Source organism: Cololabis saira, chromosome 9 (genome assembly GCF_033807715.1).
Source record: "Cololabis saira isolate AMF1-May2022 chromosome 9, fColSai1.1, whole genome shotgun sequence".
NCBI classification, from domain to species: Eukaryota; Metazoa; Chordata; class Actinopteri; order Beloniformes; family Belonidae; genus Cololabis; species Cololabis saira.
Window position 1 is genome coordinate 42,522,049 of NC_084595.1, and position 13,319 is coordinate 42,535,367.

A 13,319-nucleotide genomic window follows, 5' to 3' on the forward strand; every position below is an offset into this window, starting at 1 on the left:
AGTGGTAGAAAGTAGGGGGTGTATTGGGATTGGCCCTAAACCTCATTATGAGAATAATTCTCAGAACAAATCTGCCCCTTTCACAAAGTTTTCTCACCAATTCAGGCCAGTTTCATTAATGAACCATCTAGCATCTCAGGGCACTTTTCATACTCGTGAGTAGCCTACCTGTCCCCTCTAGATCTGCGGGCTCGTGGTTGGTGCTCGGCGCCGGGTCGAGCTTCTGTGGAGCTAAAAGACAAGGTTTCTCGGTTATGTGGCGTTACATCACAGGCTACTATCGTTTAAACGTTATGTTATACACCACAACGTCACACAATTCATTGACCTGATGATTAATTGAACGGTGGTTAGGAGTTGAAGTTCAACATCTTGCCTTACCTGTTTAAACACACTGTTTGTGTGCAGGATGTCCAGGGAGCAGGTGAGTGTCACGGAGCTCCTGCTCTCATTGGACAGCTCAGAGCTGCAGGAGGCGGAGCAAGTGAGAGCAGCCGTCAACCAGCAGCTGAGTTCAGGTGAGTTGTGGTGAGCGTTTACCACCTGCAGCCGGGTCTTCCTGCTCAGCCTGACCTGCAGTTCTCCTCCCAGACAGAGGAGGCGCCGTCCTGTCCTCTCTGGTGGATTACTACCTGGACTCCTCCTCTTCTCAGGCGGTGCTGCTGCTCTCCTCCGTCAGGGAGCCTCATCACAAGGTGAGCAGCGGGTCCCGTGACCGGCGAGCCGGCGTTTCTCTGCGTCCGTTAAACCCGTGCGTGTCCACGCCAGGCGCTGCTGGAGAAGCTGAACGAAAGCCTGAGCAGACCCGGAAGCAGACTGGCGGGCATCACCTTGCTGGGTCACCTGATCAGGAAACAGCCTCCCTGGGTCCATCACGTCAGCCACTCGCCGCTGCTGGCGTCCCTGCTGCGCTGCCTCAAGGTACAGACGCCGGCCCTCCTTCCCCTCACCCGGTCTGGGGTTCAGGTGGACGGGCAGGTTTCCTTCTGGGTACTTTGAAGTATTTGTGTGGTTGAGACCTGAGCTGGAGGACCTGAAAGTTGTGGCGCTTTTCCACTAGTACCTACTCAGCCCGGCTCAACTCGCCTCCACTCGGTTAGGTTCTTTTCCACTAGGGGTCTAACGTGCAGAGTAGATACTTTTTCTGTAACTATTCTGCAGAGGATCTAAGCGGCTGAGTCGGCTGCATCTGACCTCATCACACTACAGGCCACTGATTGGTCGGGGGGTTGGAGTTAGACGTCTGAGTCAGGATGTGACATCATTTTAAGAGCGACTCGCGGCTTCTTGTTCAAGAACAATGGCAGCACAGAAATCTGTTACGTGGTCAAATTCCGAGGTGGAGACCTTCTTAAACCTGGTGGCTGAGGAAAATATCCAGAGAGAGCTCAAGTTAGAGTCGGTCATGAGCGCGAAAACCCCAGTGTTTAAAAATGAACAGATTGTTTTTAGGTATACTGTTCATAATTATAACACTAGAGTTTCCAGTCAGCTCAAATGACCAATTCCAGGGACAGCAGGCCAACACGCAGCTCCCGAAGCTCCGGCCTGCAAACATGCACAAAAAAGGAAAAAAGGGGGCCAGCACAAGAAACTACAGGAGCGATGGACAAAATTATAGCTATGAGATACCTAAAATAAATAAAAATGGAAATGGAGAAGAAAGGAAGGGAAGAGGAGAGGAGAAGAAGGGTGAGAGGCACCGCCCAGCGGATCATGTCGGTCCCCCCTGCAGCAGAGGCCTATAGCAGCATATCTACCACCAAGCTATATTTGAGACTAACTATTATAGTCTTGTTCTATAGCTGCAACTATGACTACTGACTCTAACAGACTAGAGTTTACACTACCTAGAGATTTGCCAACACCAGCTAGAGGTTTACTAAACATTAACTATAGGCTTTACTAAACAGAAAGGTTTTAAGTTTAGTTTTAAAGGTGGAGGTGGTGTCAGCCTTCTTAACCCAGATTGGAAGTTGGTTCAATAGTAATGGTGCCTGATAGCAGAACGCCCGCCCTCTAAATCTACATTTGGATACTGTAGGAACTACGAGTAAACCTGCACTCTGGGAGCGGAGAGCTCTGCCAGGAACATAAGGCACTATCAGGTCTTGCAAATAATGCGGAACTAAGACGTTTTGGGCTTTATACGCAAGTAATACAATTTTTAATTGGATTCTGAATTTTACAGGTAGCCAATGGAGCGACACTAACACTGGAGAGACGTGGTCTCTCCTGCTGATTCCTGTCGGTACTCGTGTTGCTGCATTCTGGATAGGCTGGAGCCTATTCAGCAAATTACTTGGACATCCTGCTAATAACACAGGCTACAAACGTCACAGCAGCTTCGCTCCAACCTGCCCACTTCTGATCTGGGTATTGAAACGAAACGAGGGCGAGTCGGGTCGAGTCGGGCCGAGTAGGTACTAGTGGAAAAGCGCCACAGGAGACCTCTGACCTCCGCATCATCATCATTCTCCACAGCCTCCCAGCGTTTTTGGGCCACTGGCACCAAGTCGTGCTGCATCTGCTGTGTGCTGGGTTTAAACGTGTGCGAGCGCCGGTCGTCCCCGAGCTAAACCGCCGCGGCAGCTGGACTGGTTCTCAGCAGGTGTCGTCTCAGCTCTCCACAGATGCTCACGTTTGTGTCTTCTTCAGACAGATGGAGACGTGGTGGTCCTGATCACCGGGGTCCTGGTCCTCATCACTCTTCTGCCCATGATCCCTCAGGCAGGGAAGCAGCACATCTACGACTTCTTTGACGTGTTCGGACGACTCACATCCTGGAGCTACAAGAACCCCGGTAGGGTGGAGGCAGTAGGGGGCGCCACAGCAAACCACTGGGGTTTAGAGTAGAGGGCTGCGTTGGGATTGGGTCCCGCCGGGTCACGCGGGACCCAACACAAATCTGGCGGGAGCGGGCGGTTTGAAGTAAAAAAACACTGCGGGTTCAAGATGTAGTCTAGCAACAAGGTGGAAATCAATGATGTGGAAAAGAACCTCAAACAAGGTCTTTACAAAACAAAGACAAAGCAAGGCCTGTCAGATATTTGGAGAAACTGCGTTCAGTGTCTGTGGATCATCTTGGAAGAGAGACGAGGGATTGGAACCAGCAGTCAATCAGCAACATTCTCTCCCTCCATAGTGAGGGAAATTAAGTCAGGTTTTTAGGAGAATCGTTCCCTTTGTGAGACAAGCACCAAATTTTGCATGAACATTGCCGAGTACCTACTTATGCGGAAAAGCCCGTTAGCCGCCTGAAAATCCAACCCTTTTTTCAAGATGGCTGTCTTATGAAAGCTAAAACAAGGTTGTCCGTGTAGAACTTGAATTGCTGAACATATTTTATCCATCCATCCATCCATCGTCCGCCGCTTATCCGTTCCCGGGTCGTGGGGGAAGCAGTCTCAACAGAGATGCCCAGACTTCCCTCCCCCCAGACAGCTCTTCCCTCCAGCTCTTCCGGGGGGAGTCCGAGACGTTCCTAGGCCAGCCAAGAGACATATTCTCTCCAGCGTGTCCTGGGTCTTCCCCGGGTTCTCCTCCCAGAGGGACATGGCTGGAACACCTCCCTGGGGAGGAGGGACATGCCTGGAACACCTCGTCCAGGAGGATCAGATACAGATGTCCAAGCCACCTCAGCTGACTCCTCTCAATGTGAAGGAGCAGCGGCTCGACTCCGAGCTCCTCCCGGGTGACCGAACTACTCACCCTATCTCTAAGGGAGTGTCCAGCCACCCTGCGGAGGAATTCCATCTCGCCCGCTTGTATCCGCGATCTTATCCTTTCAGTCACTACTCATTACCATAGGTGAGGGTAGGTGCGTAGATTGACCGGTAAATCAAGAGGTTCGCGTTTCGACTCAGCTCCTTCTTCACCACGACGGTCCGGTACACCGACCGCATAACTGCGGACACTGCACCGATCCGTCTGTCAATCTCCCGCTACATCGTTCCCTCACTCATGAACAAGACCCCGAGATACTTGAACTCCTCCACCTGAGGCAGGACTTCCCCACCCACCCGGAGAAGGCACGCCACCCTTTCCCGGTGGAGAACCATGGCCTCGGTTTTGGAGGTGCTGATTCTCATCCCTGCCGTGTCGCACTCGGCCTCAAACCGCCCCAGCACATGCTGAAGGTCCCGGTCCGATGAAGCCAACAGGACAACGTCATCTGCAAAAAGCAGAGACGAAATCCTGTGGTTCCCAAACCAGATCCCCTCCGACCCTTGACTGCGCCTAGAAATCCTGTCCATAAAAATTATGAACAGGACCGGTGACAAAGGGCAGCCCTGCCGGAGTCCAACATGCACCGGGAACAAGTCTTGACTTACTGCCGGCAATGCGAACCAGACTCCTGCTCCGATCATACAGAGACCGGACAGCCCTTAATAGAGGGCCCCGGACTCCATACTCACCAAGCACACCCCACAGAATGGCACGAGGGACACAGTTAAATGCCTTCTCCAGATCCACAAAGCACATGTGGACTGGTTGGGCAAATTCCCATGAACCCTTGAGCACCCTGCGGAGGGTGTAGAGTTGGTCCAGTGTTCCACGACCGGGACGAAAACCGCATTGTTCCTCCTGAATCCGAGGTTCAACTATCGGCCGTATTCTCCTCTCCAGTACCTTGGCGTAGACTTTCCCGGGGAAGCTGAGAAGTGTGATCCCCCTATAGTTGGAACACACTCTCCAGTCCCCCTTTTTAAACAGAGGGACCACCACCCCCGTTTTGCCACCCCAACGGTACTGTCCCCTTCCTCCATGCGATGTCGCAGAGGCGTGTCAACCAAGACAGCCCTACGACATCCAGAAACTTGAGGTACTCAGGGCGAATCTCATCCACCCCCGGTGCCCTGCCACTGAGGAGCTTACGAACTACCTTAGTGACCTCGGCTTGGGTGATGGATGAGCACGCCCCAGAGTCCCCACTCTCTGCTTCCTCAGTGGAAGGCATGTCAGTCGGGTTGAGGAGATCCTCGAAGTATTCCTTCCACCGTCCGACGATATCCCCAGTCGAGGTCAACAGCTCCCCACCCGCACCATAAACCACAGGTGTCAAACTGAATCCCAGAAGGGCCGGTGTCCTGCATGTTTTAGATGTTTCACTGCTTTAACACACCTGATTCTAATTAATCATCGTCACCAGATTGTCATCAAAGTCTGGATAGTTCTGTTGATGACACAGTCACTTGTATCATGGTGCAATGAAGCAGGGAAACATCTAAAACCTGCAGGGACACCGGCCCTCGAGGACCGGAATCCGACACCCCTGCCATAAACGGTGCCGGCAGAGTACTGCTTCCCCCTTCTGAGGCGCCGAACGGTCCTCCAGAATTTCCTCGAGGCCGACCGAAAGTCTTCCTCCTCCCCGAACTCCTCCCAGACCCGGGTTTTTGCCTCCAGGACCGCCCAAGCCGCGGCTCGCTTGGCCTGCCGGTACCCATCTACTGCGTCAGGAGTCCCACAGGCCAACATAGCCCGGTCGGACTCCTTATTCAGTCTGACGGCATCCTGTACTTCCGGTGTCCACCACAGGGTTCTAGGATTGCCGCCACGACAGGCACCGGAGACCTTGCGACCACAACTTTGAGCCGCCGCGTCGACAATGGAGGCAGAGAACATGGTCCACTCGGACTCGATGTCCCCCGCCTCCCCCGGGATCTGAGAGAAGCTCTCCCGGAGGTGGTAGTTGAAGATGTCCCTGACAGAGGGCTCAGCCAGACGTTCCCAACAGACCCTCACAATCCGTTTGGGTCTGCCCGGTCTGTCCAACCTCCTCCTCCGCCAGCGCATCCAACTCACCACCAGGTGGTGATCAGTTGACAGCTCAGCCCCTCTCTTCACCCGAGTGTCCAAGACATGCGGCCGAAGGTCAGATGAAACAACAACAAAGTCGATCATTGACCTTCGGCCTAGGGTGTCCTGGTGCCACGTGCACTGATGGAACCCTTATGCTTGAACATGGTGTTCGTTATGGACAAACCGTGACTAGCTAAGAAGTCCAACAACAAAACACTGCTCGGGTTCAGACCGGGGAGGCCGTTCCTCCCAATCACGCCTCTCCAGGTATCACTGTCATTGCCCACGTGAGCGTTGAAGTCCCCCAGTAGAACAATGGAGTCCCCAGTTGGAGCACTATCAAGTACTCCTCCCAGGGACTCCAAGAAGGCCGGGTACTCTGCACTGCTGTTCGGCCCGTAGGCACAAACAACAGTGAGAGACCTTTTCCCGACCCGAAGGCGCAGTGAAGCGACCCTCTCGTTCACTGGGGTGAACTCCAACACATGGCGACTGAGTTGAGGGGCTATAACCAAGCCCACACCAGCCCGCCGCCTCTCACCCTGGGCAACTCCAGAGTAGTGGAGGGTCCAGCCCCTTTCAAGGAGCTGGGTTCCAGAGCCCAAGCTATGTGTGGAGGTGAGCCCGACTACCTCTAGCCGGTATCTCTCAACCTCACGCACAAGCTCCGGCTCCTTCCCCCCCAGCGAGGTGACATTCCATGTCCCCACTGTGAGGGTTTTGGTCCAGGGATTGGGTCGTCGAGGCCCCGCCACGACTGCTACCCAGCCCACATTGCACCAGCCTCTCACGGTCCTTCCTGCGGGTGGTGGGCCTACGGGAAGCACAATGATCACGTTAACATTAAATCAGATAGATTTGTCCAGGACATTTCTCTTACGGGACTGGAGAAGACACAAAATCAATGCATCTCTATTATTGTGCGGGCATAAATTCTCAGAGTTTTGCTGAAGCGGGCGGTATTGGTCAGAAATTCAGCGGGTACGGGATGATGAAAACAGTCCCGCGCAGTTTTTCTAGTGTAGAGCTCCCTGGTTGGGTTTTCAGTCGCGGGTCGCTCTGACCGGCTGCTTCTGTCCCCTGCAGGTCGGGTGCCCTCCGTCTACCTGGTCCACCTCCATGCAGGTGTCTACTCTCTGTTCCACCGGCTGTACGGGATGTTCCCCTGTAACTTCGTCTCCTACCTGAGGCTGCACTACAGCATGAAGGAGAACCTGGACACCTTCCAGGAGGTGGTGAAGGTCAGTACAGACCCGTGTGGACCGTTGAAGACCGCTGCAGACCTGGACGGACTAGTACAACCAGTAGAAGAGCACCAAAGGCTCGTATGGACCAGTAAGACTTGAACAGACCACTGAAGACCACTACAGAACCAAAAAAGACCTACACACACTGCAAAAGATATCTGCAGACATGTGGAGTCCAGCAACAAACTACAAAGACCAGTATAGAGCTACATAGACCGGTACAGACCAGGTTAGACCTGCACAAACCGGTACAGACTGGTAGAGACCACTGTATAGAGCTACACAGACCAGTACAGACCAGGTTAGACCTGCACAGACCGGTACAGACCGGTACAGACCATTATAGAGCTACACAGACCGGTACAGACCAGTATAGAGCTGCACAGACCGGTAGAGACCAGGTTAGACCTGCACAGACCGGTAGAGACCAGGTTAGACCTGCACAGACCGGTAGAGACCAGGTTAGACCTGCACAGACCGGTAGAGACCAGGTTAGACCTGCACAGACCGGTACAAAGCTGTCTGAACCGTACACTGACCCGTGTTAGTGGTAGTTCTGGAAGCTTTCCTCAGGACTGGTTTTGGACCAGGGACCTTCTTAAATGGAAGTTTTCATCATCTTAAATGGAACCAACCACTAACAACTAGAACCTTTTGAGGTTCTGTGTTTTAAAAGTACCGGTGTTCATCAGGTTTGTCCGCCTAAACCCGTCCCTAGTTCCCCCCTAAATGAGTTCTGCTGGACCAGTTCTGCTGGTTCTGCAGGTTCTGACTCCTCTCTGGTTCCGTTCTTCTTTCAGCCGATGTTGGACCATGTACGGGTTCACCCAGAGCTGGTCACAGGGACCCAGGACTACGAACTGGAGCCGTCCAGGTGAGTCCACTGTATGTATTGGTGAAGATTCCCCCACAGCTCCCTGATCAACCACCTCTTTACAGCACTCTTCATAGCAGCTGGTTTTAGAGGGTGGAGTCAGACACCACAGTCGTCCTCTCTGGCCTGCACCATGTGCCCTGTTAGAGATCTGTCCTACTGGTTCTGGACATCTCAGTAGGCCAAGTGTTGATCCCTGTGGAACCCCTCTAAAACCAGAGAAACCAGTTCACTGACCAGATGTGATGATCAACAGAAATCTGCTCGTCTTCTCTGCAGGTGGAGATGTTATGAAGTCCACGACATCCTGATCGAGTGCTCCAGGGTGTCTCTGGATCCGCTGGAGTCTTCCTGCGAAGAGGACATTTACTCCTCTTCCTCACCCGGACCTCCCTCCGTCTCCTCCTTCCTCCCTCACCTGGAGCTCCCCTCAACTCCTGGTGTCGCAGAGGCGGCACCACTCAGTCACTCAGGTAGCACCTAAACCACCAAACTACAGGCAGCGTTGAGCATGAACCAGTTCAAATGAACGCGTTCATTGAACACGTTCATTTCTGTGAGAACGTTGAACCGAACGCAACATATTTGCAAATAAAGAACTTGAACGTGAACTTAATTCTGCAAATCATGAACTGGAGTTTGAACTGTTCAGATTATATGAGTTTCAGCTTCACTGTTTAGGTCCAATTATTACGGAATACATTTCACCACATTTAAAATACTCGACAAGACAACGACTTCTCACTACATTACCCACAATGCAGCTCACACACTAGCATAGCAACGGGCACCAGCTCCATAGCAACGGTGGCCCGAGCCCGGTGCATCTTTACATGACCAGTGAAGAGAGAGACGTTGCAGACGCAGCGTCAGTGAGACATAGGATGATGATCCTTATGATTATCTGCAGGAATTTTACACATCGTCTCCTAAAGAGACGTCTCCAGCACCCTCTTGAATGTACCTGTTGTAACTTAACCATTAAATTCTGCAAGTTGATGGTGATACGCAGCACCTTTACCTGGAGGGAGTGAATGAGTTGGTTTCCCTCCTTTTTAAAACACCTGCAGGAAACACTGACAGAACAGAAATGCCATTAAATCCTTCGTCTTCTCCAACTTCAGTGGCTGCTCATCCAGCGCTAGATAACGGCTCTGAGCCTCCGTTATTTTAACTTGTCTCTTGCCATTGTCCGCCTCTTTTGCAGAACCTGAGCTAATGTTGCTGTCGTGTTCTTGCAGTAGCATTAGAAAACTCTGTATACTCAGCTTTATGATGCGTCTTGAGATGTTTTATCAAGTTGCTGGTATTAAACGACGTATTCTCCTTCCCTCCTCTTGACACCTTAGCAGCACGTAGCTTCAGTCTGCCTTGCTTCTGTCGTCGTCCCTTATTTAGAAATATGTCCACACTGCTGACGTCCCGCTGCATTAATTGTTGCTATGTTGCCTGAAACGGCACTGCCAGTCTCACTCATGTATCACTCTCTTCTCACTCATGTATCACTCTCTTCTCACTCATGTATCACTCTCTTCTCATCACCACTGACTGCAGCTCAACATCTCCCCCTAGAGTCACTAACCAGTAACTACAACAACAATGAAGTGGTATCGGTGCGTGGTATCGGAGTGATGATGATGACGATGATGATGATGATAAGATGATGATTCAGGAGTAACCTCAGCAGAAAAGGCAGTGCTGTTGTGCTTTTTCTCTGTCCATCTAAAGGCGTTTGTCTTTCTGCTGACAGGAAGCTCCGTGGGCCCGTCGTCGTCACCTCGGCTGATCCTGGAGCCCTCCTGTATACAGGTAAGCGTTTGCTCATGGTTGCAGCTCGCTGCAGTGGATCCTGCTCCCAGTCTCTTCGTTAATATCTAGGTTTCATCATCCTGTGCTTCCTTGGTTACGTATGCATTTTACCAACTGTTGTGATGAGTAACCATAGCAACAGACGAGTTGTTACCAGCAGTCCTGTCCACAAGATAAGATAAGATAAGAAATCCTTTAATAGTCCCCCAGAGGGGAAATTTCCAGGTTACAGCAGCAAAGGGGATAGTGCAAAACAAGAGGCATCAATATCACACAATATCACACAACAATAATAATAATAATAAACACTATAACACTATAAACAGTATATACAATAATAATAAGAATAAGAATAAGAAGGAGAATAAAAATAGTAATAAATAAAAAAAAAATTCTAGTATACAAAAAGAAAAAACAGATGGATATTTACAGATGTTATTTATGCCCGTTGCAGAATGGTTTTTATTGTCAGGATTGTTTGTTTTGTTTGTGGTCTACTGTGAGCAGTGCTGGTTGTGTAGTCTCACAGCTGCAGGGAGGAAGGACCTTCTGTAGCGCTCCTTCACACACCTAGGGTGAAGGAGCCTGTCGCTGAAGGAGCTCTCCAGCGCTCTGAAGGTGTCCTTCATGGGGTGGGAGTCCTTCTCCATCATAGATGACAGCTTAGCCATCATCCTCCTCTCTCCCACCACCTGCACTGTGTCCAGAGAGCAGCCCACGACAGAGCCGGCCCTTTTGATTGTTTTGTCCAGCCTCCTTCTGTCTGCAGCTGTGATGTTGCTGCCCCAGCAGACCACTCCGTAAAAAATGGCTGATGCCACCACAGTGTTGTAAAATGTTTTCAGGAGCTTCTCCTGCACACCAAAGGCCCTCAGTCTCCTGAGCAGATAGAGTCTGCTCTGGCCTTTTCTGTGGAGTGCAGAGGAATTAGTAGTCCAGTCCAGTTTATTGTTGAGGTGAACACCCAGGTACTTATAAGATGTCACCATCTCAATGTCCTTTCCCTGGATGTTCACCGGTGTCGAGGGGGATTTATTACACCTGCGGAAATCCACCACCAGTTCTTTGGTTTTCCCCGCGTTGATCTGGAGGTGGTTCTGCAGGCACCAGTCCACAAAGTCCTGGGACAGTTCTCTGTACTCGCTATCGTCTTCATCAGTGATGAGGCCGACGATAGCAGAGTCATCAGAGAACTTTTGGAGGTGACAGGTTGGGGAGTTGTAGGAGAAGTCAGCAGTGTAGAGGGTGAAGAGGAACGGCGCCAGGACCGTTCCCTGCGGGGCCCCCACACTGCAGACGACCATGTCCGATGTGTGGTCCCGTGTCCTCACATACTGTGGCCGGTTGGTGAGGTAGTCCAGAATCCAGGATGTGAGGTGACTGTCAACCCCTGCATTCTCCAGCTTGTCTCCCAGAAGTGCCGGCTGGATGGTGTTGAACGCACTGGAGAAATCAAAGAACATGATCCTCACAGTGCTCCCAGGTTTCTCCAGGTGAGACAGGGCACGATGTAACATGAAGATGACGGCATCATCCACCCCAATGCCAGGTTGGTAAGCAAACTGTAGTGGGTCCATCGCTGGGCTCACCATGGGGCGGAGATGTCGGAGGAGCAGCCGCTCCAGGGCCTTCATCAGGTGGGATGTCAGAGCCACCGGCCTGAAGCTGCTGAGGTCCTTGGGGTGTGGGTTCTTGGGAACAGGTACCACGCAGGATGTCTTCCATAGTGGTGGTACCCTCCCCAGCCTCAGGCTCAGGTTGAACATGTGTCCAACAATCCCGCACAGCTGGTCTGCACAGGACTTCAGGAGCCTGGAGCTGATGCGATCCGGACCTGCCGCCTTCCTCGCGTTCATCTTCCTGAGCTGATTTCTCACCTGGAGGGTTGTGAGGGACAAGCTGGAGCAGGGGGGGGGTGTATCAGAGGTAGCGGAGGGGGGTGGGGGGGTAGAGCAGAGGGCAGGAACAGTGGAGGGGGGTGGGGGGGTAGAGCAGAGAGCAGGAACAGCGGGGGGTCGGCTGTGGGATGAGCTTTGTTGTTTTGGGAGTGGAGGTGGGGGTGGGGGGGGAGCTGGAGGTGAAGGTGAAGGTGTCGATGACAGTGGGGGGGCTGTTGTTGAGCTGAAGGAGGAGGAGGAGGGGGAGGGGGGGTGTCCTGTAGAAGCAGATGAAGGGGGTTGCAGCAGTGTGAGCTGGGTTGGGGGAGGGGGAGAAGACTGATCAAATCTATTGAAAAACAAATTTAGATCGTTCACCCACTGTTGATCCCCCACAGCCTGGGAGTCTGGTTTCTTCTTGTGGCCCGAGATGGTTTTTAGGCCTTTCCAGACTCCTCTGATGTTGTTCTGCTGCAGTTGTTCCTCCATCTTTCTTCTGTAGCAGTTCTTCCCCTCCCTGATCCTCCTTCTTAGTTCCTTCTGAGCAGTCTTCAGCTCCTCTTTATTTCCTGATCTAAAGGCCCTCTTCTTCTCCTTCAGGAGAGCCTTTATGCCAGGATTAATCCAGGGTTTGTTGTTTGAAAAACACCTTATTGTCCTTGTGGGTATGGTGTTTTCCACACAGAAGTTAATGTAATCTGTGATACAGTCAGTGAGACCATCAATGTCGTCCCCATGAGAGTCACAGAGTTCTTCCCACACAGTTGTGTTAAAACAGTCCTGCAAAGCTTCTTCAGCTTCGCTGGACCATCTCGTCACTGTGCGGGAGACAGCTGGTTCCCTGTGCACCAGGGGTCTGTACACAGGCAGGAGATGAACCAGGTTGTGGTCGGATCTGCCCAGCGGGGGGAAAGGTGATGAGGTGTATGCCTCCTTGGTGTTGGAATAAAAAAGGTCCAGTATTTTATTGTCCCGGGTGCAGCATGTTACATACTGGGTGAAAGTTGGCAGAGTGGAGGACAAAGAAACGTGATTAAAGTCTCCAGAGATCAGAATGAGAGCCTGCGGGTGCTGTGTCTGCAGCCTGCTGGTGACTGAGTTCAGGGCATCACATGCTGCATCACTATTAGCAGAAGGGGGAATATATGCAGCCATCAGTATAACGTGCGTAAATTCCCGCGGCAGATAATACGGCCTCATACTAACAGCCAGCAGCTCAATGTCCCTGCTGCACTGTTGTTCTTTCACAGTGATGTGCCCGGGTTTGCACCATCTCTCATTCACAAACACCGCCAGGCCCCCTCCTTTCCTCTTTCCACTTTCTCTCGTCCGATCCGCCCGCACCAACTTAAATCCGTCCAGCTCCACCACCGTGTCTTGGATCGCCGCAGTGAGCCAGGTTTCAGAGTAAACCATCACGCTGCATTCTCTGTACTCCCGCTGATGCCGGCTCAGCGCCGCCAGCTCATCCATCTTGTTAGGGAGAGATCTTACATTCCCCATTAAAACAGACGGGAGAACAGGTCTGTGTTTCCTCCTCCTGATGCGGCGCTGAGCTCCGGCACGGCATCCCCGTCTCCTCCTCTTGATCTCGGGGGGGACGTCGGGTCTCTCCCGTGGCGGCAGCAGCGCGGTGTTGCGGAGCGCCAGCAGCTGATCCCTGCTGTAAACAATAGGGCTGCTTGCGGGACCCCCAGACACGGACGT

General features: G+C 52.2%; 1 protein-coding gene across 6 annotated transcripts in view; it reads left to right on the forward strand.

Annotated features, from left to right (window-relative positions):
- LOC133450761 (hamartin-like) overlaps nt 1-13,319 on the forward strand; it is a 37,512-nt gene that overhangs the window by 7,822 nt on the left and 16,371 nt on the right. For 3 of the 6 annotated variants that reach the window (XM_061729617.1, XM_061729621.1, XM_061729618.1), the window contains exons 2-9: nt 409-518; nt 580-695; nt 769-921; nt 2,659-2,803; nt 6,892-7,046; nt 7,853-7,926; nt 8,206-8,399; nt 9,677-9,735. In XM_061729617.1, coding sequence (XP_061585601.1) covers nt 410-518; nt 580-695; nt 769-921; nt 2,659-2,803; nt 6,892-7,046; nt 7,853-7,926; nt 8,206-8,399; nt 9,677-9,735 — 1,005 coding nt within the window. In that variant the 5' untranslated portion in view covers nt 409. The remainder of the gene's footprint in view (nt 1-408; nt 519-579; nt 696-768; nt 922-2,658; nt 2,804-6,891; nt 7,047-7,852; nt 7,927-8,205; nt 8,400-9,676; nt 9,736-13,319) is intronic. The other 3 variants (XM_061729619.1, XM_061729622.1, XM_061729620.1) reach the window with 1 other exon arrangement.